The following is a 27718-nucleotide window of genomic DNA, read 5'->3' as shown; positions in this document are numbered from 1 at the left end:
TGCAGTGGGAGATCTCACGGGTATTTGGCACCTGACCTCTGCATTTCAGTGTACCAGGATTGAATCCAAGGACAAGATGACCTGGCCTACTCCCATGGACACCTCCCAGCCTGCACGCGCAAGCATCTCCCAGTCTCCACCCAGCTAATAGGATTCAGTCATTCCAGATTCATTACCTGCAGCCTATTTAACTCCAGTTCTCATCCACGGTCCTTGTTTACTTATCGAACTAGCCAGTCCCAACCAGTTGCTCCAAGCTTTACACTCCCTACCTAAGGTTACCTTGTTGCCTGTGGTGTTTAGTATCTATTGTCTCCTGTTTTGGGGCCCCTCAGGGCTTGTTATTTTGCAGTCTTTTATTAAAGCAATGATTCACTGCTAAATCGTCTCCACTGCTCTGCTTTTGGATCAAGCCTCCTCTGCAGCTGTGACACCAACATAACAACAAGACCTTAAATTAAAACAGAAAACGCTGGAAACACTCAGCAGGTCGGGCAGCCTCTGAGGAGAGAGAAACACGAGTTATCATCTCAGGTCAAAGACCCTTCATCAGAAAGCATGACAGCTATGAAATGAGAGTGGTTAGTATATTTCTTTGCCTTTCTTCTCTTTCTATAACTGCCCTCTCATGAACAACAGACCACATTCTCTCTCTCTAGGAGAGTCTAGGATCCAAGGGCACAGCCTCAGATTAACAGGACGGCCCTTTAGATCTGAGATGAGGAGGAATTTCTTCAGCCAGAAGCTGGTGAATCTGCAGAATTCGTTGCCATAGACGGCTGTGGAGGCCAAGTCATTGGGTGTGTTTAAGGCAGAGATTGATAGGTCCTTGATCGGTAAGGGGGTTAAGGGTTATGGGGAGAATGGGTTTGAAGAAAAATCAGCCTTGATTGAATGGCAGAACAGACTCGATGGGCCGAATGGCCTAGTTCCCATATCTTATGGTAACATCATTAACCCATCAACTAGATGACTGCATTTACAATTTATCCCCAAGACAACCCTGGCTTCACCCTTTCAGAAGTTTCCCTTTATCCTATCCACCCTTCTTCCACCCTCCCTGTGGCTTAATACAAACTTGTTTTCTCTCCTTACCAACTCTGATGAAGGGTCTTTGACCTGAGGTGCTAGCTCTTGCTTCTCTCTCCACAGATGCTGCCTGACCTGCTGAGTGTTTCCAGCATTTTCCGATTTTATTTCAGATTTACAGCATCTGCAGTTTTTTTTTACCATTTGGACAAGTTCCTTCATGTTGTCCCGGCATCGATAAATGGATGGGCACCACACACTGACTGGTGGGGCCAAGGATTGGAGGGGAGGAACCCCATCACCTCCTTCTCACTGACCGGCAATTCGTCTGTGGCAGGCTCCGCATCTTTGGAGATTCATAGAGATGTTAAAGTTATACACCATGGGCCCAGGCCCTTCGGCCCATCTTGTCCGCGCGACCAAGTTGTCTCCCTGAACATCCCATTTGGACGACTACATTAATCCTTAAGGTGACTTATTCTCTCCCTAGTTACCCTTTTGCTCTCAATATACTTGTACGTAGTATCCTTTTACCTAATCTGCCAGAGCTATCTCATGTCCTCTTTTTGCCATCATGATTTCCCTCTTAAGTGTACTCCAACATCTCTTATACGTCTCAAGGGTTTTGCTTGATCTCAGCTGCCTATACCCATCATATGCCTCCTTTTTCCTGCCCAGAGCCTCAATATAAGATTTCTTTATTAGTCACATGTACATCGAAACACACAGTGAAATGCATCTTTTGCGTAGAGTGTTCTGGGGGCAGCCCGCAAGTGTCGCCACGCTTCCAGTGCCAACTTAGCATGTCCGCAACTTCCTAACCCGTACGTCTTTGGAATGTGGGAGGAAACCGGAGCACTCGGAGGAAACCCACGCAGACACACGGGGAGAACGTACAAGCTCCTTATAGACAGTGGCAGGAATTGAACCCAGGTCACTGGCGTTATAATAGCGTTATGCTAACCGCTACACAACCGTGCCTGTCCATCCTTTGTCAACCAGGATTCCTTAATCCTGCCAGTCTTTCCCTTCTCTCTGACAGAACATGTTGAACAAGTGTGAACAAGTTCTTCCATCTGGCCTTTAGGTAATTGATGTCCCAAAGACTTCATCCTTCAAAGTGCTAATGTCTAACTTAACAACTCACTAACGACCAGCTCTCATCTAAAGACCCAAGTGGTAAATGTGTGTTAAAGAGTGCCTTCCACTTGCCTGGATGAAGGTTAGCTCTCACACTCAGGTAGCTCTGCACCATCCAGGACGAAGCAGCCCGCTCGATCGGCACCCCATCCACCCCCCTAAACACCCCCTCCCTCCACCACCGGTGCACAGCGGCTGCAGTGTGCACCGTCTACACAACGCACTGCGGTTACTCACCCAGGCTACTCCGACAGCACCTCCCAAACCCACCTCCTCTCCCACCCAGAAGGACAAGGGCAGTGGGTGCAGGGAATAGAGAAACAAAGGACTGCAGATGCTGGAATCCAGATGAAAAATGCCATGATGCTGGAGGAACTCGGCAGGCCAGGCAGCATCCATGGAGAAAAGAAGGCGGTCAACATTTTGGGTCAGGACCCTTCTTCAGGACTGAAGATAGGGAAAGGAGAAGCCCAATATATAGGAGGGAAAAGCAGATAGGTGGACAAAAGAGGGGAGGTGGGGTGGGCACAAGGTGGTGATAGGTAGATGCAGGTAAGAGATGGTGATAGGCAGGTGTGGGGGAGGAGGGGAGGAAGGGAGGCCACCACCTGTAGGTTGCCCTCCAAGCCACACACCATCCTGACTTGGAAATATCTCGCCGTTCCTTCACCGTCACTGGGTCTAAACCCTGGAACTCCCTCCCCAACAGCACCGTGGGAGCCACTTCACCAGAAGGACTGCAGCGGGTCAACAAGTCAGTTCACCCCAGAGGCAATTATGGGTGGGTGGTAAATGCTGGTCTTGCCAGCAGTGGCATGAGCCCTGAGAAAATATAAAGTGATACATCTTCCATGAGGTTGCGAGGTATTTTATGTCAGTTATAATGCACAAATCGCAACCAATGACCCATCCTGACCCAGTCATTCAAAATTATTCATAAATAATAAACATACGTTATATGTCATTTGATTTTTGAACCAATGTACAACTTATTTTCTACTTTACATTTTTACAAACACGTTAACTGGCAGAAAATTATGAGCAATATTTCAGCCAGAAAAGTTCTTACAGAGTCATAGAGCAATACAGCACGGATACAGGCCCTTCGGCCCAACCAGTCCATGCAGACCAAGGTGTCCACCTAGCTAGTCACAATTACCTGTGTTTGGCCCAAGTCCCTCTAAGCCCCGCCCCTCCATGTACCTATCCAAGTGCTTCTTAAATGATACTGTTGTACCTGCCTCACCCACTTCCTCTGGCAGCTCGTTCCATATACTCACCACCCTCTGTGTGAAAAAGTTGCCCCTCAGGTCCCTTTTAAGTCTTTCCCCTCTCACCCTCAACCTATGCCCCCTAGTTTTGGACTCCCCTACCCTGGGGAAAAGACTGTTACCGTCCACCTTATCTATGCCTCTCATAATTTTAAACACTTCTATAAGGTCGCCCCTCATTCTCCTACGTTCCAAGGAATAAAGACCCAGCCTGGCCAACCTCTCCCTATAACTCAGGCCCTCGAGTCCTGGCAACATCCTCGTAAATCATCTCTGCACTCTTTCCAGTGTAACCACATCTTTCCTGTAACAGGGTGACCAAAACTGTGCACGGTGCTCCAAGTGCGGCCTCACCAACGACTTATACAACTGCGACATAATGTCCCAACTGCTATACTCAGTGCTCTGACTGATGAAGGCTAGTGCGCTAAATGTCTTTTTCACCACCTGTCTACCTGTGACACTGCTTTCAACGAACTTGTTATGGCAAACTCCATAGATTTTGTTAGTCCACCCAATTAACAACCATTTGCAAAAGCTGCTTTCCTCCTTCTCTCTGTTCCCCAACTTCTTGTGTTTGACCAATGAATATGGCCTAAACGTAAGTTATTTTCCAAGGAGATGGAGAAGAGGTTGACAGAGTGACGTAACTGGGAGATGACCGGGAATATGAAAGGAGGGAGGAATTCCTGGCAAACATAGGAATGGAGATTGAGGGTGGGAAGGGATTCAAGTTGAAGGGGCAGAGAGAGGATGAGTGGTCGGACTGGGAGAGGGTGATTGGAGGGAAGAATTGGAACGGGGCGGGAAGGAAAAGGAGAATCGAGGAAGGGACTTAGAGCTGAGGAGAAGAGTTTGGAAGCTGGGGGGGGGGTGCAGGTGCATTTGCAAGGAGCAGGGCAATAAGGGAGGGAGGGAGGGGTTCAGGGATAATTTTGGGTGGGGGAGCATTTAGGAAGTGGGCTGATCAGCTGGTGGAGGTGTGATCACAGGAAGCCAGGGAGGGGAGGGCGAGAATGGAGGATAATTGAGCGAATGGGTGACCAGTGACATGGGCAGTTCCTGAGGCAATTGGGAGGGGTTGAGGCGTGTGTTTGGGACAGGGAGGTGTGTTGGTCTGGTCAGAGGTGAGGTAAAGAAACAAGGTACCAGCGGTCCATGGATTAACAAAGACCCAGTGACCTCCTACACCTGCCCTCTGCACATTCAGGTTCATCAGGGGTGAAGTAGAGGCAAGCAGGGCCATTGTCTCACAATGCCAGGGACCCAGGTTCGATCCTGACCTCCGGCGCTGCCTGTGTGGAGTTTGCACATTTTCCCTGTGGCCGCGTCCCTCCCACATCCCAAAGGTGTATGGGTTGGGTGGTTCATTGGCCACTGTCAATTGCCCCCAGTGAGTGGATGAGTGGGAGAATCTGGGGGGAGCAGATGAGAAGGCGGGGAGAATAAGATGGGATTGGTATAAATGGGCCGTTGATGGTCAGCATGGACTCAGTGGGCCGAAGGGCCTGCTTCTGTGCTGTATCTGACTTCCTTGCAAGAGAAGAAGAGTGATTGGATAGATGGGGAAGTGATATCATGAAATGTGAGTCCTTCACTGATTCTTTCCGCACTTGTGTCATAGAACATAGAACAGATAACATAGAACATAGAACAGTACAGCACAGGAACAGGCCCTTCGGCCCACCATGTCTGCACCAAACACAATGCCTAATTAAATTAAATCTCTTCTGCCTGCACATGATCCATATCCCTCCATACCCTGCATATTCATGTGTCTGTCTAAAAGATTCTTAAATGACCCTATCATATCTACCTCCACCACCACCCCAGACACCCACCACTCTCTGTGTAAAAAATTTGCCCCACACATCTCCTTTAATCTTACCCCCTCACCTTAAATGCATGTCCTCTAGTATTTGACATTTCTACCCTGGGACACCCTATCGATGCCTCTTATAATTTTATAAACTTCTGATAGAAGTTTATCAGATAGAGGCATCAGCCTCCGATGCTCTACCTAAATAAAGACCTGTGTTTACATAGCACCTTTCGTGTCCCTGGGCACTGTAGCATAGTTACGACTCTAGTGGAGGCAAGGCAGGTACTGATCTGTGCACGCCAGAGCCCAGTGCAAGAATGACCATGAAATCTGCTTTGCTGATGCTGCTTGAGTGTTAGCCTGGGGATGACAATCCATGAGCAGGAACAGACTTGGATCCACGATAACGAGGAAATTGCATTGTAAGCACAGGGTGATCCAAGCAAATGGAACTCCTTGAGGAACAACAAACTATCTGGAGGAACTCAGCGGGTCGAGCAGCATCTGTGGGGGGAAAGGAACCGTCGACGTTTCGGGTTGAGACCCTGCCTCAGGACTGAGAGTAGAGAGGGGAGATGGCGGGTGTAAAGTGGAGAAGGGGAGTGAGGAGACAGGAGTCCGAGGTGATTGGTGGACTGAGGAGGGATGAAGGATGACGGGCAGGTAGGGGAGGCAAGGGGGTGAAGTTGGGCTCGCCGTCTCCCCTCTCCACTCTCAGTCCTGATGCAGGGTTTCGACCCTAAGCTCCCCTCCACGGATGCTGCTTGACCTGCTGAGTTCCTCCAGCAGATTGTTTGTTGCTCCAGATTCCAGCATCTGCAGTCTCTTGTGTCCTCAGGGAACAGGCTTCTTCAGAGTTAATTTGTTAGGTTCCCTTTGCCTGCTGAAATGTTTGTTCACAACATGAGTTCTAACAAACGGACCTTGTGAGGATCAAGGCATTTCCCAGCGCTGGGTCAGGAGGCGAAGAGTGTGGAAATTAATATTCTCTGGTTGAGATCAGAGTCACTGGATACTTTACTCAGTAGCTAAAGTACTGAAGCACTTACTCCCCGAGGAAAAGTTCAGAGAATGCAGGGTGACACGACAGAGCGGAGAGGTAAGAAAGAAAGTTCTGCACCGCACAGAATGTCCAGCACAGAAACAGGCCCTTCAGCCCATCTGCTTAATGCTGGTGAGTTCTATGTTCTAACTGCTCACTGAGTTCGGGAGTTCAAATCCACACCAGAGGTTTGAGTACAAAAGTATTGCTTCACTTAAAATGAGGATACAGCCCTCCACCAGGACTCAGCTGATGAGCAGGAACTAGGGAAGTTCTTTATTTTTTTGCATGTTATAGGGTGGGATTTCTAAACATCTCAATCTCTCATGCCCAGCTTTGGTCACCCTGTTATAGGAAAGACGTGGTTAAACTGGAAAGAGCACAGAGAGGATTTACGAGGATGTTGCCTGGACTAGAGGGCCTGAGTTATAGGGAGAGGTTGGCCAGGCTGGGTCTTTATTCCTTGGAACGTAGGAGAATGAGGGGCGACCTTATAGAAGTGTTTAAAATTATGAGAGGGATAGATAAGGTGGACGGTAACAGCCTTTTCCCCAGGGTAGGGGAGTCCAAAACTAGGGGGCATAGGTTTAGGGTGAGAGGGGGAAGATTTAAAAGGGACCTGAGGGGCAACTTTTTCACACAGAGGGTGGTGAGTATATGGCCCGAGCTGCCAGAGGAAGTGGTTGAGGCAGGTACCATAGTGTCATTTAAGAAGCACTTGGATAGGTACATGGAGGGGTGGAGCTTGGAGGGATATGGGCCAAACGCAGGAAATTGGGACTAGCTGGGTGGGCACCTTGGTCAGCATGGACTCGTTGGGCTGAAGAGCCTGTATCTGTAGAAAAGAGAAACAAAATGACTTCAGATTCTGGAATCTAGATGAAAAACACGATGATGCTGGATGAACTCAGCAGGCCAGGCAGCATCCGTGGAGAAAAACAGGTGGTCAACGTTTCGGGTCAAGGCGCTTCTTCAGGACTGAAGATAGGAAAAGGGGAAGCCCGATATATAGGAGAGAAAAGCAGAGCAGTGATAGGTGGACAAAAGAGGGGAGGCGGGGTGGGCACAGGGTGGTGATAGGTAGATGCAGGTAAGAGACAGTGATAGGCAGGTGTGGGGGAGGAGGGGAGAGCAGATCCACCCGGGGATAGGTCAAAGGTAAGGAGAGAGAAAAAAAAGCTAGGAAAGGGAAGCAGAGAAGAAGCGTGGTGGGGGGGGGGGGGGTGTGGGGAAGGGGGTGGGAATTACCTAAAGTGGGAGAATTCAATGTTCATGCCATTAGGCTGCAAGGTTCCAAGATGGAAAATGAGGTGCTGTTCCTCCAGTTTGCGCCTGGAATTCTCCTGGCAGTGGAGGAGGCCGAGGACTGACATATCAGTGATAGTGTGGGAGGGGGAGTTGAAGTGACTGGCAATGGGTCTGTATCTATGCTGCATTGCTCTGTGACTCTATGACTCAAAACGATCAGGATCCTATTGCTACAGTAATGCTCTTACTACAATAAGATATGGGTCCTTGGGTCCTCTGTGGGTGAAAACAAGATCTTGCACATCTTACAAAGATGCTTTTGATGTGGAAGTTTACTCCTGACCAACACCCAACCTCAACCCCAGAGCATTCCTGAACTTTACCCCATCCCTGGTCCCGTCATCGGACCCATACCTCACCCTCCCAAAATCCTGCAAGCCTCCGCCAGCTATGGTGATCATCATGTGCTTACAGATTGGGTTGCATTCTCTTCAGTTAAGGGGATAAAAAGTGAGGGGAGGGGTGAGGGTTAGTTCTGAGGGGTAGGATTAATCTACACTTGGGAAGGCAGGGATTAATCAAAGAGAGTCAGTGTGGGATTGTTGGAGGGAGATCACGCCTAAGCAATGTGATTGAACTTTTCGAGGGAGTGACAAAGTGTGTTGATGATGGTGGTGTGACTAATGTAGTCTACATGGACTTCAGTAAGGCTTTTGACAAGGATGCCACATGTTAAGTTGGTCCAGTATTTTGGAGACCATGGGATTCGGGCATTTGGCAACTTGAATCCAAAACTGGCTCGGTGATAGGAGGCAGAGGGGGATGGTCAAGGGTTGCTTTTGCGACCGGAAACCTGTGAGAGGCTGGTTTTCGTGATGGACTGGGCTGTGTTCACAACTCTCTGCAATTTCTTGCAGTAGCTCTTCTCTGTAGTAGTTTTTATCACCAATTTTCGTCGACGCACCATGGAAAGCATCCTATCCGGATACATCACGGCTTTGTACGGCAACTGCTCTGCCTGTGACCTCAAGGAACTGCCGAGAGTTGTGGTCACAGCTCAGCGCATCACTGAAACCAGCCTCCCCTCCAGTTTTGGTTGCCCAATGATAGGAAAGATGCCATTAAGCTGGAAAGAGTGTAGAGGAGATCTACGAGGATGTTGCCGGGACTTGAGGGACTGAGTTATGGAGAGAGGTTGAACAGGTTGGGGCTGTTTACATTGGTGCATAGGAGAATGAGGGGTGACCTTATAGAAGTGTATAAAATCATGAGGGGCATAGATAGGGTGAATGCGCACAGTATTTTTCCCAGGGTTGGGGAATCAAGAACTAGAGGGCATAGGTTTAAGGTGAGAGGGGGGAGATTTAGTAGGAACCTGTGGGGTAACATTTTCACCCAAAGGGTGGTCAGTATATGGAACGAGCTGCCAGAGGAAGTGGTTGAGGCAGGTACATTAACAACATTTAGAAGGTACTTGGACAGGTACATGGATGGGAAAGGTTTAGAGGGATATGGGCCAAATGCGGGCAAATGGGACCAGCTTAGATGGGAATCTTAGTCAGCATGGACCAGTTGGGCTGAAGGCCCCATTTCTGTGCTTTATGACTCATAATCTATGATTAATGTTGTTTAATAACCCTTTGTGAGGCACCTTATCCAAGGTCTGAAAGTCCAAACGCACCACATCCTCCCCATCTATTCTGCTCCTTACTACCTCAAATAACTCCAATACATTAGGCAAACATTTTTTTTCATAAATCCACGTTAACTTCTGCCATTCATATTGTTATTTTCTAATTCCCCTTTTATCCCTTCGTTAGAACATGGAACAGTACAGTACAGGAACAGGCCCACCATGTCTGTGCTGACCATGATACCAATCCAAGCTAATCCCATCTGCCTGCACATGGTTTATATCTCTCCATTCCCTCTTGCTCATGTATTTGTCTAAATGCCTCTTAACCATTCTTAATGTATCTCATTAGTAATAGATTCCAGCAGTTTTCCTTCTACTGATGTCAGCCTAACCAGTCTATAGTTTGCTGGTTTCTCTCTCCCTCCTATGTTACATATGCGAGTATATTTTCTACTTTCCAATCTGTGGGAACCATTCTAGAATCTGGACTCTGCTGATGATTTGGGTACTGGTACCCTAATATTCGTCAGGGCTTTCACTAGGGGAGTTACGGTAGTGCAGTGGGTAGTGCTGCTGCTTCATGGCTCCAGCAACCTGGATCCTGACTTCCGATGCTGTCTGTGTGGAGTTTGCATGTTCTCCCTGTGACCGCGTGGGTTTCCCCCCCCGCATCCCAAAGACGGTAGATTAATTGGCCACTGTAAATTGTCCCTGGTGTGTAGGTGAGGGGTAGAATGTGGGGGGACTGGGGAGAATAAAACAGGGTTAATGGGAGATTAGTGGGTGGTTCAAGTTCACGTTTATTGTTGTCATAGGCATACATACAGTGTTATAGAGAGAGAAACACAGCATGGAACGCTGACCACAGCATTCTCCCTGCTAGTCCCAGTTTTCTGAGTTGGGCCCATAGCCCTCCAAGCCCCTCCTCTCCCCTCCATGTACCTATCCAAATGCCTCTTAAAGGTTGCAATTGTACCTGCCTCGACCACTTCCTCTGGCAGCTCGTTCCAGGTACTCACCGCCCTCTGTGTAAAGAAGTTACCTCTCAGGTCTCTTTTAAATCTCTCCCCTCTTATCTTGATACTCTACCCTCTAGTTTTGGACTCCTCTACCCTGGGAAAAGACTATGACCATCCAACTTATCCATACCTCTCATGATTTTATAAACTTCTATGAGGTCACCCCTCATTCTCCTACGCTCCAAGGAATAAAGATCCAGTGTGGCCAACCTCTCCCTATAAATGCATATAAATGCCATTAAACAGTACACTGATGGTCAGCGCAGCTTAATGGGCTGAAGGGCTTGTTTGCATGCTGTATGACTCCATATCCACCATCGGGAATATCTACAGGAGGCTCTGCCTCGAGAAGGCAACATCCATCGTCAAAGATCCCCACCATCTGGGCCGTGCCATCTTCTCGTAGCTCCCATCGGGCAGGAGGTACAGAAGCCTGAAGTCCCACACCACCAGGTTCAAGAACGGCTACTTCGGTTCTTGAACCAACCAGCAAAACCCTAGTCAGTGTAATTTAGCAACACTGTGACCATTTTGCACTAAAATAGACTTTATTTTTCTTGTGAACGCTGCTTACCTGGGCTTTGTGCCTGAGATGCTGCTGCAAGTAGGTTTTTCATTGCACCTGTGCACACATGGACTTGTGCATGTGACAATAAACTCGACTTTGACTTTATATCCTTGTATGTTGGTGTGACTCATTGATATCTCTCTTGTCTCTGGGTCAGCTAGTTGTGGGTTCAAGTTCCACTGCACAGTTATGAAATAAATTCACATGAATACTACAGTGCGGTGCTGAGCAAGTGTTCCATAGTCAGGGATGCCATCTTATACATGCAACACCCCCATGGTACTACTTGGTTGAAGAGCTGGAGGGGAGTGGGTGCAGAAGGTTGGTGGCCAGAATTCAGCTAACGTTCCTGAAAACAGAAAACGCTGGAGATACTCAGTGCGTCAGGCAGCATCTGTGGAGAGTGAAACATCATATGTGGAGAATTTCATGTCACTTCAGTCAGTGATAATAAACCTGATTCTGAATATCTCCGGCATTTTCTGATTTTAATTTCAAATCCCAGCATCTGCTGAAGTTTGATTCTTAAGAAGATTATTTCCTCATTGAACATCAAACAAAAACTGCAGATGCTGGAAATCTGAAAATAGAGAATTCTGAAAAAACTCAGCAGGGTGTCAACATCTCAGAGGATCTATCCTGGGCCCAACAGATTGACGCAATCACGAAGAAGGCACGCCAGCAGCTCTACAGACACAAAATGGAGGAGGAACTCAGCAGGTCATGCAGCATCTATGGAGAGAAATAAACAGTCGACGTTTCAGGTCGAGACCCTTCATCATGAAAGATCTCCAGCATTTTGTGGTGTTATTCCAGATTCCAGCATCTGCAGAATCTCTTGTGTCTGTGTGATGCCAGTGGCTCTACTTTGTTAGGAGAGATTTGGTATGTCACCAAAGGCTCTTGCAAATTTCTATAGATGTATGGTGGACAGCATCCTGACTGGTTGCATCACCGCCTGGTATGGAGGCTCCAATGCACAAGATCACAAGAGGCTGCAGAGAGTTGTAGACTCAACCAGCTCCATCACGGGCACAACCCTCCCCTCCATCGAGGACATCTTCAGGAGGCGGTGCCTCAAGAAGGCAGCATCCGTCACTAAGGACCCTCACTACCCGGGACATGCTCTCTTCTCGTTACTACCATCGGGGAGGAGGTACAGAAGCCTGAAGACCCACACGTAATGATTCAGGAACAGCTTCTTCCCCTCTGCCATCAGATTTCTGAACGGTCCATGAACCCATGAACACTACTTCATTATTCCTTTTTTTTACACTATTTATTTATTTTTGAAATTTATAGATTTTATGTCTTGCACTGTACTGCTGCCGCAAAACAACAAATTTCACGTCATATGTCAGTGATAATAAATCTGATCTGATGGTCAGGCAGCGTCTGTGGAGAGAGATCATTGGAACTGAGAGAGAACATGTTAGACTTCAGCAGCAGAGAAAAGGGGAAGGGAAGGGTAGAACAAATCAGAGATCTTCCCTTTGATCTACCATCTCGCACCCCCTCCCCCCAGCCTCTTTGCTACTGAAAATTAATTTCCTCTTTAGCAACAAAACTGCTGGAGGGACTCAGTGGGTCAGGCAGCATCTGTGGAGGGAAATGGACAGTCAACACTCGATCCACACCACCAGGTTCAAGAACAGCTACTTTCCTACAACCATCAGGTCCTTGAACCGACCTGCACATCCCCAACCCTCTGCAACAGAACACCATGGACCACCTCTTGCACTGCCATGGACTGTCTAATTTATGCTCTGTGTGTTGTCTGTATCTAACGTGCCTGTGATGTTGCTGCAAGCAAGTTTTTCATTGTACCTGTACCTCACCGTACTTGTGCACATGACAGTAAGCTCGACTTGACTTGACCCTTTCTCTCTTTATTTTCCTCATTATTTACTTTGGGTGCTTGTTGTGCAAAACATGGCTATTGCATTTCTTAGATATCTTTATTAGTCACATGTACATCGAAACACACAGTGAAATGCATCTTTTTGCGTAGTATTCTGGGGGCAGCCCGCAAGTGTCGCCATGCTTCCGGTGCCAACAATAGCATGCCCACAACTTCCTAACCTGTATGTCTTTGGAACGTGGGAGGAAACCGGAGCACCCGGAGGAAACCCACGCAGACACGGGGAGAACGTACAAACTTCCTACAGACAGCGGCCGGATTTGAACCTGGGTCTCTGGTGCCGTAAAGCGTTACGCTAACCGCTACACTACTGTGCCTGAGTTCATTGTGTTGAGTACACAACAGTGCCCAGCATTCATTGTCTGTAAGGGACCCGGGGGAAGACCCACACTCGATGTTTCAGGAACAGCTTCTTCCCCCCCGCCATCAGATTTCTGAACGGTCCACGAACCCATGGACACTGCCTGGTTATTCCTCTTTTGCACTATTTATTTATTTTTGTAACTTATGGTAATTTTTATGTCTTTATGTCTTGCACCTTACAGCTGCTGCAAAATAACAAATTTCACGCCATACGTCAGTGATGCTAAACCTGATTCTGGATTCCAGGGAAGGTGCTACATAAATGCAAAACTTACTTAACATGAAGAGAGCAAGCTTTTGCAATGAAAACGCGTGCACAGAGATAGTTTAAAAAGTGCATCTCCTTTTTCTCCCCCCTGCTGCTTATTTTGAATCGTAACACAAGGGGAGAATGAGTGAATCCTATCACATACACATCATGAAACACTCATTTGTACCTTGGACATGCCAATACCTCTCCAGCCCACGTCCTCTCCGCTCTGAAGTGACCAATGGCAGAACGAGAAGGCGGGGCATTAGGACTGTGCCATTGATACCCTGTAGGGTAAAAAGAAAGTTGGGGTGAGTAGAAGTAACTTTCCAATTGCATTAATACTCGGGGACAGTTGCAAAAAAAGAGCCCAATTTGTTGCATACTGAAAATAAAGCAAAGAAAAATTTCATTTTGCTTGATATCAAATTGCAGGAGTCCCTGCTTTTATTTGGCGTTGCATTGTAGTCTGGAGTGATCCCTCCTGTCCTCCAGGAGAGTGGGATTCCCAGAGTATTAAAGGACTGATCGTGCTCCTTCCCGCTGCCTTTTCTTCCCCATTCAGGGCTTTAAATCCTTTATTCTTCTAAGTGTTGCAAAGGAATATACGTGAAATTTGCAGCATTTAAATAACTGGGCACCCCACCTGGCTCTTATTTTAAATTCGGAGGGCAGAAAATCACAGACACACAAGAGGAAATGCGGACTATTATTGCAGCTCATTCGGGTGTCCTGAGAGGTAAGGAGCCAATTCATACAATGGGTATTTATTCGCTCTCCCTACATCTTGCATCTCTTAACAGAAATTGAGAACTAATGCAGTCTAATGAGAGTTTTTTTTTGTTAATTAGTTTTGTAACAGTATTAATACTTCTTATAGATTGCATGTGTGATTTATTCCTCTGGTAGAGGAGCGTGCCCCTGATGTACACTGACCATCTGTCAAGGTGGAACAATCCTTGTCTGATCTTGGAGATCTGATCTATGTGTAGGGCTGATGATTTGTTATCTGATGCTGGAGGTAGTTCAGATGATCAGCCTTGCTTTCTCCCTGCCTTCCCTAGAGGGGTGACATTTGCTACCTTTCCAATTTGTGGGAACCTTTTTGGAGCATTTTGGAATTTCTGTGTCTACTTTCTCCGTGGGCACCTCTTCCAACACTGCGTTATCCAGGTCATTGGGTCCTAGGGACGTATTGGCTGACAATCCCATTAATTTCTCTTGTACTCTTTATTAACTAATGCAAATTTCTTTCAGTCAGTCTAGACCCAGGAGGTTTTCTGTGTCGTTTGTGAAGGCAGTCACAAAATAATTGTTTAACTTCTCCACCAGTTCTTTGTTCCCTGAAACAATTTTTCCCGACTTGGTTTGTAAGGAACCTGTTATTAACTTTTGCTAGTCTTTACCCTTTTACATATTTCCAAATATCTGTACAACATTAAAAAAAACACTCAGCCCATTGATTCTATTACTAGCTCTCTGCCAAATCCCAATTCCTTTTCATTTCCCCTGTACTCTATTCCCCCCCCCATCCCCAGATTCTACACACTAGAGGCAATTTACAGTCTAATACCTATTCATAGAAACTTTTACAGTCTATTTACTTTTTCTGCATGTTGGTGGATTTGCCTTGGATTCCACTTGATTGGCATTGTGGTCGGCACAGATATTGTGGGCTGAAGGGCCTGTTCCTGTGCTGCACTGTTCTATACTCCTTTTACCCCCGTTTTGTACCAATGTTTGGTCCTCCTTACTGAATTCTGAAGTATTCCCAACACTCGGCCTTGTGACTTTCCATGACGTTACAACCTACCCCTTTGCTCTAACCTCACGTTAGCCACAGTTAGACCCATTTTCCTGTTGGGCTGTTGTGCCTTAGGGGGATATGTAATAAACAAGGTCTTCTTTAAATGTTAGGACTGTAGACAGCAGCTAACTTGTAGTTTCCCAAGCTACCCCATCAAACTTAGTTGTAGCATTATACAGCACTATAGCGGGCCGTCAGCCCACCATCTCTGTCAACTATCAGGTATCTATCTGTACTATTCCCGTTTACTAGCATTTGGTCCACAGTTATTCTAATGCTTGTCTAGAGACTTAAATGTTGTGATGGTCTCTGCTTTCACCACCCCTTGGGCAGCGCGTTCTAGATTCCAACCACCCTCTGCACTCCCTACCTCGCACCCAAAACCTCTGCTCTCTTGTTTTAGACACCTCAGTTATTGGGGAAAAGTTTCCTGCTATCCACTCTACCCACTCTATGCACCCTGTAAATTGCACAGGGTATATCTCTTTCCCTGGACCTCCTGTACTCAAAGGAAAACAAATCCAGCCTCTGTTATAGATCTTGTAGAGGTGTATAAAATCGTGAGGGGCATAGACAGGGTGAATGCACTCGGTCTTTTTCCCGGGATTGGGGAATCAAGAACTAGAGGGCATAGGTTTAAGGTGAGAGGGGAGAGATTTAATAGGAACTTGAGGGGCAAATTTTTGACATAAACAGTGGTATGTTTGAGGAAGTAGTTGAGTCAGGTACAATAACTTTTTAAAAGACAGTTGGACGGGTACGTGCTTTGAAAAGGCAGATGAAGTTCAACCTGGATAACTATGAAGTGATACACTTTGGGAGATCGAATTTGAAGGCAGAATACAAGGTTAATGGCAGGACTCTTAGCAGTGTGGAGGAACAGGGGGATCTTGGGGTCCACGTCCATCGATCCCTCAAGGTTGCCACGCAGGTCGATAGGGTTGTTAAGAAGGCGTATGATGTGCTGGCCTTTGTTAGTCGGGGGATTAAGTTCAAGAGCTGCCAGGTAATGTTGCAGCTCTATAGAACTCTGGTTAGACCACACTTGGAGTATTGTTCAGTTCTGGTCACCTCATTATAGGAAGGATGTGGAAGCTTCAGAGAGGGTGCAGAGGAGATTTACCAGGATGCTGCCTGGATTGGAGAGCATGTCTTATGAGGATAGGTTGAGTGAGCTGGGGCTCTTCTCTTTGGAGAGAAGGAGGATGAGAGGTGATTTGATAGAGGTGAACAAGATGATAAGAGGCATAGATCGAGTGAACAGTCAGACACTTTTTCCCAGGGTAACAATGGCTAACATGAGGGGACATAATTTTAAGGTGATTGGAGGAAGATGTCAGGGGTAAGTTGGGGCAAGTTTTGTTTTTTTATAGAGTGGTGGGTGTCTGGCATGTGCTGCCAGGGGTGGTGGTGGAGACAGATGATAATGGCATTGACAAGGCTTTTAGATGCATGTGAATGTGCAAGGCATGGAGGGATATTGACCACATACAGGCAGAAGAGATTTGGTTTAACTTGGGCATCGTGTTTAACACTGTTAAACAAGTGCAGATGTTGTGGGCTGAAGGGCCTGTTCCTGTGTTGTACTGTTCTGTGTTCTACAGTGGGACAGGAAGAGGCCATTTCACCATTTCATCCTGTTCTGCAATTTACTGGAGGACAATTCCGTTGTTCATCGTTTCAGCAAGTCCCTTAATACCCGAATGAATGAAAGTCAAAGTGTTAACTCTGTTCCTCTTTCCCCTGAACTGCTGCCAGAGGAGATAGAGAAATTGGACACAATCACAACATTTAAGAGACATTTAGACAGACACTTAAATAGATAAGGCATAGAGGATGTGGACCTAACGCAGACACATGTGATTAGTGTAGAAGGGTAAAAAGGTCAGCATGGATGGGGTGGGCTGAAGGGCCTGTTTCTCTGCTGTATCGTTCTATAAATCTCTCTCCAAGGACTTGAGCACATTAAGCAGGGTATCACTGCACTGGTAGAGATGGTGTGTCTCAGATGAAGGTTTTTGACCTGAAATGCCGACTGTCCATTTCCTTCCACAGATGCTGCCTGACCTGCTGAGTTCCTCCAGCATCTTGTGTGCTCCAAATTCCAGCATCTACACTATTGAGTCTCTGGTATTAAACATTTTCCCATAGCTGAGGTGTCTGTGACCAGGGGAGTGTGGTTGGAATCTGGAACACACTGCTCAAGTAGGTGCTGGAGGCTTAACATAAAGTGTATGAGAGTTAGAGGGATCTTAAAAGGTTTCTTTTCCACCCAGAAAGTGGTTGGAATTTGGAACATGCTGCCTGAGAAGCTGATGGAAGCAGAGACCCTCACAATGTTGCGCGTGAATTGCCAAGGTGTAGAAGGTTATGGACCAAAGGGGTTTCTTAGACGGTGGGAATGGACTAGATGGGCTGAAAAGCCTGTCTCTGTTCTGTATGACCCTGTCTATAACTGTATGACACTCCTATCCTGACTTTCCCAGTAACCGGGTTCGATAGGCTGAAGATATTTTGTAAAACTATTAAGATCTTCTGTGTGACCTGTTTCAGCATTGTTCATAAAATGTTCAGAGTTTATTCTTCTGACTGTATGGCAGCTTTTGGTGTATATTTAGTGAGGCAATTACTCATACCAGATGCAGAGGCATTCTGATCAAGTTCTGCAATGTTCAAGGTGTAAAAATAAGCTGTTCTATGCTCCCTTCCCCTGCCTTGATGACCTGCCCATCTCCTCCCCTCCCCTCCCCCATCCTTTATTCCATGGTCCACTGCCCTCTCCTACTGGATTCCTCCTCCTTCAGCCCTTTGCCTCTTCTACCCGTCACCTCTCAGTTTATCACATCTTCTGTCCCCTCCCCCACCCACCTACCTTCCCCCTCTCACCTGGACTCACCTGTCCCCTGCCTGCGTGTGCTCCTCCCCCTCCCCCCACCTTCTTATTTCCGGCTTCTGCCCTCTTCCTTTCCAGTCCTGATGAAGGGTCTCGACCCGAAACGTCGACTGTTTATTTCCATCCACGGATGCTGCCTGACCCGCTGAGTTCCTCCAGCACTTTTTGTATATTGCAGCATCTGCAGAACTTTTTTTGTGTGGCAGTCGTTCTGTGCTGTCTGGGTCGAGCACGTGGCCTATTCAAGAGCCATCGGAATGTAACTAAGGCCTCAGTACTGGGAGTGTTGGTGTGGGAAAGGACACTGACCCTGGTTGGCTCATCCTTCCAGTGAATTTTGGAGGATTTTGTGGAGACAGCATTGGTGATATCTTTCCAGTCTTTTGAAGTGCCTGCTGCAGGAGCGCAGGAGCACATTGAAGGGCAGGGATACACCAGGAGCTTTGGGCCGGGTCCAAGGTCCTTATTTTCAACTATCCTTCCTCAATTGACCAAAGGCTGAGCTGACACGTTGAAGGTGATAGTGAACTGAGTAACAGACACTAGGTGTGTTTCATTTAGATAAGATCACTGCACTTTTTGACCATTTCATTCCTCCTCCCCAATGTCAAAAGTACTGCGTCACCAGTGTAAGTTTGTGTAGATTTTCACCCTAATTTGATGAAATAGCCTCTCCCTCTGATTAGCTCCTGTAGCCCCAGTAGATTCCATGTTTGTCTTGCAGTGACTTGTAGGGTGACCTGGTTCAGTTGCACCACAGTCTCCAAGTAGGTCACTTGGTACAGTGTTTAAAGTCCCTTCATGAACTCCCAAGGTAATGTTTAATGAGGGTTTCTGTCCTCTAGTGAACAGGTGGCCTTTATTTTAATGGCATATGGTTTTCTAAATTACTAGTGACAGCCCTATAATCCTGTAGATCCTCAGTGCTCCAGGGTGACAACACTCTTTCAATGTCTCCTTATTGTTTTTACCTGTACTACCTCAATGTCCTCTGTACTAACTCAATGTAACTGCACTGTGTAATGAATTGACCTGTACAATCGGTGTGCAAGACAAGTTTTTCACTGTACCTCAGTACAAGTGACAATAATAAACCAGTACTTGCTTCCACTCCACAGCCAGCTTGCTTTGGCTCGGTGCATTACTCAGTTCAGAAATACTCTGCTTTTCAGGAGAACGGAACAGAGGTAGAAAATCAACCTCTCGCTTCCACCCACATCCCAAAGATGTGCAGGTTAGTAGGTTACTTCGTTGCTGTAGGTTGTCCTGAGTGTGTTGGTGAGGGGTAGAATCTGGGGGTAGCTGATGAGAATGTGGGGAGAATTTTAAAACCTGGAATTAGTATAATTAGTACAGCACAACCTTGTGGGCTGAAGGGCCTGTTCCTGTGCTGTACTGTACTGTTCTGTTCTAGTGCAAATCCTACCTTGCTGGGACTCAAGGGACTGAATTATAGAGGGGCTGAGCAGGTTGGGACTGTTTTCATTGGAGTTGTAGGAAAATGAGGGGTGATATTACAGAGGTGTATAAAATCATGAGGGGCATAGATAGGGTGAATGCACACACTTTTTCCCAGGGTTGGGAAATCAAGAACTAGTGGGCATAGGTTTAAGGTGAGAGGGGAGAGATTTAATAGGAACTTGAGGGGCAACCTCTTCACCCAGAGGGTGGTCTGTATATGGAACAAGCTGCCAGAGGAAGTGGTTGAGGCAGGTACATTAACAAATAAATGGCATTTGGACAGGTACATGGATAGGAAAGATTTGGAGGGATGTGGGCCAAGCACAGGTAAATGGAACAAGCTTGGATGGCACGGACCTGGTGGGTTAGAGGGCCTGCTTCCGTGTTGTACCTCTCTGACTCTTGATGAATGCCAGAACAGACTCCACAAACCAGAAAGCCCTCTCCTTCTCCTAATTCCCCTTGTTTGTCCCACTCCAGGGATTCTTGTTCTATAATCAAGGGTGACTTTTAGTGCAGTGCTTAAGAAGTACTACGTTTTTGTTATTAAGTTGAGATAGTAAACTAAAGTCTAGTATGCCTTCCCTTACACCTGCCACCCCCCCCCCCCCCCCCGTACACAGGCATGTAGGTGTGCACACACACATTCCCCAGGATAACTGCTTCTGAGGAAAAAATTCCTATGGCTGCTGTTATCAAAAGATCATCTCTTACCCAACGTCACTTAGTCAGATTATAGAATATAGAACAGTACAGCACAGTAAGGCCCTTCAGCCCACAATGTTGAGCTGAACATGTCCCTACCTTAGAAATTACTAGGCTTACCCATAGCCCTCTTTTTCTCAGCTCCATGTACCTATCCAAAAGTCTCTTAAAAGACCCTATCGCATCTGCCTCCACCACTGTTGCTGGCAGCCCCTTCCACACACTCACCACTCTGAGTAAAAAATACTTACCCCTGACATCTCCTCTGTACCTACTCCCCAGCACCTTAAACCTGTGTCCTCTTGTGGCAACCATTTCAGCCCTGGGAAAAAGCCTTTGACTATCCACACGATCAACGCCTCTCATCTTATACACCTCTATCAGGTCACCCCTCATCCTCCGTTGCTCTAAGGAGAAAAGACTGAGTTCACTCAACCTGTTTTCATAAGGCATGCTCCCCAATCCAGGCAACCACCTAGTAAATCACCTCTGCACCCTCTCTATGGCTTCCATATCCTTCCTGTAGTGAGGTGACCAGAACTGAGCACAGTACTCCAAGTGGGGTCTGACCAGGGTCCTATATAGCTGCAACATTACCTCTCGGCTCCTAAATTCAATTCCACGATTGATGAAGGACAATACACTGTATGCCGCCTTAATATATGTATATAGATGTAAATAAAATGTAACTTTTATTCATCTAGATGGTGGTCGGTAAATGGAATGAGTTGCCAGAGGAGGTGGTTGAGGCAGGTACTTTAACAACATTCAAAAAGTACTTGGACAGGTACATGGATAGGAAAGGTTTAGAGGGATATGGCCCAAATGCAGGCAAATGGGAGTAGCTTGGATGGGAATCTTGGTCAATGTGGGCCAGTTGGGCTGAAGGGCCCATTTCTGTGTTGTATGACCCTGAATCTCTATGACATTTCATGGTAACTTTCAAAAAGAAATTGGACAAATAATTGTGAAGATTTGGACCATGAAAAAGGAGCAGGAGGGTGCTAATTGTAAACTTTTCTCCTCCTCCATTGAGGACAACATGTGCTGACTTTTTCTGTGCTGGCTAGAACTAATAGAAGTTTAGACCTGATTAAAAATTTATAAAATTATGAGAGGCATAGATAGGGTAGACAGTCTTTTTCCCCCACAGTAGAAATGTCTAATACTAGAGGACATGCATTTAAGGTAAGGTGAGGTTTTGTTTTACACAGTGGTGGGTGCCTGGAACAGGCTGTCTGAGGTAGTAGTGGATGCAGATGTAATAATGGCATTTAAGAGGCTGTTAGATAGACACGCGGATATAGATCATCTGCAGGCAGAAGAGACTTAGTTTAATTTGGCATCGTGTTTGGCACAGATATCGTTGGACAAAGGGCCTATTCCTGTACTGTACTGTTCTACGTAGGTGTATTGTGCAATCGCATAAATGTTTAAATTACAACAGAACACACTGAAATTGAGATTGGATGATGCTACAGTTTGATTTGGAACTGCATCAAGTCACAAACAACTATGCAGTACAACTGCAAACCCCCTGGCCTCTATCCCCTTGCATCAGTTGGTACTGTCAAAAATCTGCTAACTCGTAATCCATGTCAATGAACCTGTTCCTTGTCCAATATAAGTTAATAATTCCACCACAGGACAGACAAATCATTAAATATGGTGCTACATGTGAAGTATGATTCCATACTTAGGACAGGAGGCCATTCAGCCCAGCAAGCTGATGCTGGTTTACAGTGCAATCCCATTTTCCCCACTAGCTTTCCCTGTAACCTATTTTATTCAACTCTCCACTCCCCAATTCTATCATTTTTCTACGCAGTAGAGGTAAGTTGAAGTGGCCAATTCACCTACCAGTCAGCACATGCAGTGCCGGAGGCCAGGATTGAACCCAGGTCACTAGAGCTATGAGGCAGTGGCTCTACTATGTCTAAGGAGGGTCCAGAGGAGGTTTACAAGAATGATCCTGGGGATGAAAAGGTTAAAGTATGAGGAGCGTTTGATGGCTTTGGGCCTGTACTCGCTGGAGTTTAGAAGGATGGGGGGGGGGGGGGGGGGGTCTTATTGAAACCTATCGAATATTGAAAGGCCTGGATAGAGTGGATGTGGAGAGGATGTTTCCAGTAGTGGGAGAGTCTGGGACCAGAGGGCACAGCCTCAGAATAGGATGTCCCTTTAGAACAGAGATGAGGAGGAATTTCTTTAGCCAAAGGGTGGTGAATCTGTGGAATTCATCACCACAGACAACGGTGGAGGCCAAGTCATTGGGTGTATTTAAAGTGGAGGTTGATAGGTTCTTGATTAGTAAGGGTGCCAAAGGTTACGGAGAGAAGGCAGGAGAATGGGGTTGAGAGGGAAAAATAAATCAGCCATGATCGAATGGTGGAGCAGACTTGATGGGCCAAATGGCCTAATTCTGCTCCTATGTCTTACTAGCTGCACTACTTTGCTGTCCAACTGGTGCCTTGTAGGTGGGACCTTTTGCATCCACCCAAGAGAAGAGATGGGGCAGTTGTTGAACAGCTCATCTGAAAGGTGAAAAAGTACAGGACTGTGGTGGCTAGTTCATTGGGACCAATATCTAGAAGCCAAGGGTGCAAGTTCAAATCCCACCAAGGCACCTGGGAATTTGTATTCAAAGTAAATAAATCTGGAATAAAAGGTTAATGATCAGTAATTACTAAGACTGTACAGGATTATCATTGGAACCCTACCTGGTTCACTAATGTACTTCAGGGAAGGAAATCCTGCTGTCCTTGCCCAGTTGGGCCTGGATGTCCCTCCATTCCCAAGGACTAGGACTCCTCATTTCAAGAGGAATGGAAAATGGAACTTGTGTGAGGTCTTGCATTTTTTTTTTGGGGACGTCTAACCAGGGTAGGACTTTCACAGTGAATGGTAGGACCCTGTGGAGTGTTGTAGAACAGAGGGACCTAGGAGCACAAGTACATGGTTCCCTGAAAGCAGCCACAGGGTGGTGAAGGAGGTGTTTGACACGCTGGCCTTCATCAGTCACAGCATTGAGTATAGAAGTTGGGATGTTATGTTTCAGTTGTACAAGATGTTGGTGCTACTGCATCTTGAGTAATGTGTTCACTTGATCACCGTGTTATAAAAAAGTTGCTGTTAAGCTGGAAAAATTGCAGAAAAGATTTATAAGGCTGTTGCAAAGGCTCGACTGCTTTATAGGGAGAGGTTGGGCAAGCAAGGACTTTATTCCTCGGAGTGTAGGAGACTGAGGGATGATCTTATGGAGGTATAAAATCATGAGGGGCATAGATGGGGTGAATGAATCTTTTTCCCCCAGAGTTGGGGAATCAAGAAAAAGGGTTTTAGAACTTGTTTTCCTCTCCTTCCCCTTCCCCCACTTCCCCCCCCCCCCATCTCTCATTGGGCACCTGCCTCCACACCTTTCCCCCATCCCCTGGTGCGTCTGCTCTCCCCTCCTCCCCCACACCTGCCTATCACTATCTCTTACCTGCATCTACCTATCGCCACCCTGTACCCACCCCACCTCTGCTCTTTTGTCCACTTATCACTGCTCTGCTTTTCCCTCCTGTATATTGGGCTTCCCCTTTTCCTATCTTCAGTCCTGAAGGGTCCTGACCGGAAATGTTGACGGTCTGTTTTTCTCCACGGATGCTGCCTGACCTGCTGAGTTCCTCCAGCATCTTGTTTTTTTATCTAGATTCCAGCATCTGCAATCCTTTCTTTCTCAAGAACTGAAGGACATGGGTTTAGGATGAAAGGGGAGAAATTTAATGGGAACCTGAGGGGCAACTTTTTCACAGAGGGTGGTGGGTATATGGAATGAGCTGCCAGAGGAAGTGGTTGAGGCAGGTACAATAACATTTAAAAGACACTTGGACAGGTTCATGGGCAGCACCATGGATAGGAAAGGTTTAGGGGGATATGACCAAATACGGCAAATAGGACTAGCTTTAATGGGCATCTTATTCAGTATGGGCCAGTTGGGCCAAGGGGCCTGTTTCATGACTGAGACTCTCGAGAGGTGCCCCTTGGCGTATGGCACTCCCCCAACAAAGCACTAGACCATTGACCTGGATTATTTGGTACAGAGTAGGACTTGAGCCATCAACATTTTGATCACCACTAAGGCACAGCTGACAGACATTTCAAGGCTGATGGAAAATGTTGATCAACAGCAAAGCACAGAAAATGCAAATTGATCTTGTCTGCCACAATTTGGTTAACACCTTTTGTTAAAGTTTCCTGTAAGTGTTGTACGTAAGAAGTCTCCGTTCATTCCAGCCTTTGACTGTGGGAGTGCCATGCAGGGGATGCAAGTAATAAGGTTGAATAACGTAAATCATATCATTAGATGCTTGGAGTCTTGAATGAACTGGTTATTTGACTCAAGATTGTAAACTCTTTTGTTTCTGATTAGTTCAACATTACATCACATAATCATGCTCTGAAGTAACAACAAGACTGCTGTAAGGCTGAGGCATAGAGTGTAACTGTTCTTTCCTTTGTGACACTCAGAGCAGTTTTATAAAGCTGTTAACATTGACCCCCTTGTATAACAAGACTGTTTTGGGAGCAATGGGTGTGAATGGTTGAACTTCTTGCTGTTGGCATTGCTGGGAGACACAGCTGAGAGCTCATTGGCCAACCTTGAAGGCACAAGTGTGCAAATCCAGTAGCACTCTTCCAGGTCCTGGAGAGTGATGTTCATTTCTCCATCATTGCCCTGGTGATTCTGTGGCTGCTTAGATTTTCTGAATGAGGCTGGCAGATCAAACAGGATGTGTGACCTCTCTTTGAGGGAGTCTCAGAAGCCAATGATTGCTAGCACTCTGCTTCAGAGATAAAGGGTACAAGATGTTGGTGAGACTGCACTTGGAGTGTAGTGTACAGTTTTGGTTGCCCTCTTGTAGGAAAGACATAATTTAAACTCAGAGTACAGAGAAGATTTACGATGCCGTTGCCAGGACTCGAGGGTCTGAATCATAGGAAGATGTTGGGCAGGCTAGGACTTTATTCCTTGGAGCGTAGGAAATTGAGGGGTGACCTTAAAATCATGAGAGGTATGGATAAGGGGGAATGCACATAGTCTTGTTCCCAGGGAAGGGGAAATTAAGCTAGAGGGCATAGATTTAAGGTGAGAGGTGAAAGATTTAAAAGGAACCCGAGGGGCAGTAGAGGGTGGTGGGTACATAGAATGAGCTTCCAGAGGAAGTAGTTCAGGCAAGTACAATGACAGCTACATTTAAAAGATATTTGGAGAAGTATATAGATAGGAAAGGTTTAGAGATGGGCCAAAGGTGGGCAAATGGGACTAGCCTAGATGGGAATCTTGGTCAGCATGGACCAGTTGGGCTGAAGGGCCTGTTTCCATATTGTATGACTAAAGTACAGTCTTGAGCTCGTTCTTGCTCTGGTCTTTTATTTCTGTTAGTTCAAAAAGATTACAAGTGTTTTCTGTATTTGAGTGCTGCAGTTTCTCACCAGTTAGATAATATACTGCCTCTTTCACTTTTTTATTTTCTCTTGACAAAATGAACAATTTCACACTTTCACACTATCCTCCAATTTCCAGATCCCATTAGCCCCTACTGCCTTCCTGTGTTTCCATAATACAACTAACTGGGCAGAAAAGGCTCTGGGCTGAATGTCTACCCTGTAATTATCCACTCACAACACATCAAAGTCAAAAAGTTGAGTTTATTGTCATCTGCACAAGTCCATGTGTGCACAGATGCAATGAAAACCTTACCTGCAGCAGCATCACAGGCACATAGCTTTAGAGACCCAACATTTACAAGAAAAACATAAACAAAATATACAAGAGAACACAATTGGAACAGTAAAAAAAACAAAGTCCATTGTAGTGCAAAGTGGTGATATTGTTGTCACACATTCTAGGTATCAGTTTGGTAAACCTTCTCTCAACTGATTCAAACATGTGAATATCCTTGCCAAATTTTACAGAAGCACCATAGAAAGCATCCTATCCAAATGCATCATGGCTTGGTATGGCAACTGCTCTGCTCAAGGCTGCAAGAAATTGCAGAGTTGTGAACGCAGCCCAGTCCATCACACAAACCAGCCTCCCCTCTGACTCTGTCTACTCTCGTTGCTGCCTTAGCAAAGCAGCCAACGTATCAAACCCCACATCTTCTCTCGTCCCCCCAGCCCCCCCCCCCCCAACCCAATCAGGCAGAAGATACAAAAGCCTGATGGCACATACCACCAGGCTCAAGGACAGCTTCTGCCCCACTGTGATAAGTCTCTTGAATGGACCTTGTACGATAAAGATGAACTCTTGATCTCTCAATGTACCTCATCGTGGCCCTTTTCACCTTGTTTGTCTACCTGCACAGCAATTTCTCTCGAACTGTAACACTATATTCTGTGTTCTGTTATTGCTTTTCCCTCTGTACTACCGTCATATACTTGTGTTTGGAATGATCTGTTTGGATGGCATGCAAAACAGTTTTTTTTCTTGTATCTCAGTACACATGACACTAATAAACCAATTACCAAAAGGAAACCAATATTGTACAGTGGTCTTGGCAATGCCCTTTGCAACTGAACTATAACCTCCCTACTCTAGTATTCGATTCCACCTGCAGTAAATGATAACACTTCTAGCTTTGCCAATGACTCACTGTGCCTACCCACTAGCTTTTTGTGAATGATGCACTTGAATGCCCGGATCCCACTGCATCTGAGTCTGCAATCTCTCACCATTTAGATAATATGCCACTGCTTTAAAATGTTCCAGTAAAATGGACAATTGCACATTGTCCTAATGCAGGGTCTCGACCTGAACCATCCCTCTGCCTCCACAGATGCTGCTCGACCTGCTGAGTTCCTCCAGCAGTTTGTTTTTTGCTCCAGATTCCAGCATCTGAAGGCTTTTGTGTCTCCAATCCCACACTATACTCTATTTGCCATTTCCTTGCCCATAGGGACAGCAGTGGCATGGCTAGTAGAGCCACCACCTTGTGATGCAGTAGACCTAGGTTCTATCCTGACCTTGGGTGTGGAGTTTGCACGTTCTCCCTGTGACAACAGGTGTTCCCCACCCTACCACCCCCCAGGTGCTCCAGCTTCCTCCCACTTCCCAAAGGTGTGCAGGTTGGTTAATCAGCCACTGTAGTTGAGTGATAGAATCTGGGGGAGTTGCTGGGAATGTGGACAAAATGGGTTAGAGGAAAAATTAGTGGGGAATGGGATTGCTGTGTCAGCTAACAGAGACTTGATGGGCTGAATAGCTGCCTCCCATGGCAGTAGAGAATACCACCTGATTGGTATCAACTAATTTCCTTTTATGATTTCTCTGTTCGCACCTCTACACCAGGCGAGTTACTAGCCCCAATGTTCCTGTGCTACCCATTTTTGAAAGGTTTCCAATCTGACCCATTTCCCTTTTCTTCCCCCCCTCCCCCCCCCCCCCCAAAGTCTTGGAAATTTTCCCTTTACATTCTTTATCCAGTTTTGAGAAGTTCCAGTTGAATTTGTTTCTCCCAGAACATTTTCATTTGTCACTTTTTTTTGCAAAGAGAAA

General features: G+C 46.3%; 1 protein-coding gene across 1 annotated transcript in view; it reads left to right on the top strand.

Moving 5' to 3' along the window:
* The first annotated feature begins 13854 nt into the window (after window positions 1-13854).
* Window positions 13855-27718, top strand: part of dgat2 (diacylglycerol O-acyltransferase 2) — a 59156-nt gene continuing 45292 nt past the window's right edge. Inside the window, exon 1 of the mRNA XM_052025708.1 lies at window positions 13855-14048. Coding sequence (XP_051881668.1) covers window positions 14009-14048 — 40 coding nt within the window. The 5' untranslated portion in view covers window positions 13855-14008. The remainder of the gene's footprint in view (window positions 14049-27718) is intronic.

Source organism: Pristis pectinata, chromosome 11, assembly GCF_009764475.1.
Source record: "Pristis pectinata isolate sPriPec2 chromosome 11, sPriPec2.1.pri, whole genome shotgun sequence".
In the NCBI taxonomy this organism is placed as follows: Eukaryota; Metazoa; Chordata; class Chondrichthyes; order Rhinopristiformes; family Pristidae; genus Pristis; species Pristis pectinata.
Note: the sequence above shows the minus strand (reverse complement) of the source record. Positions and strands in the feature narration are given on the sequence as shown.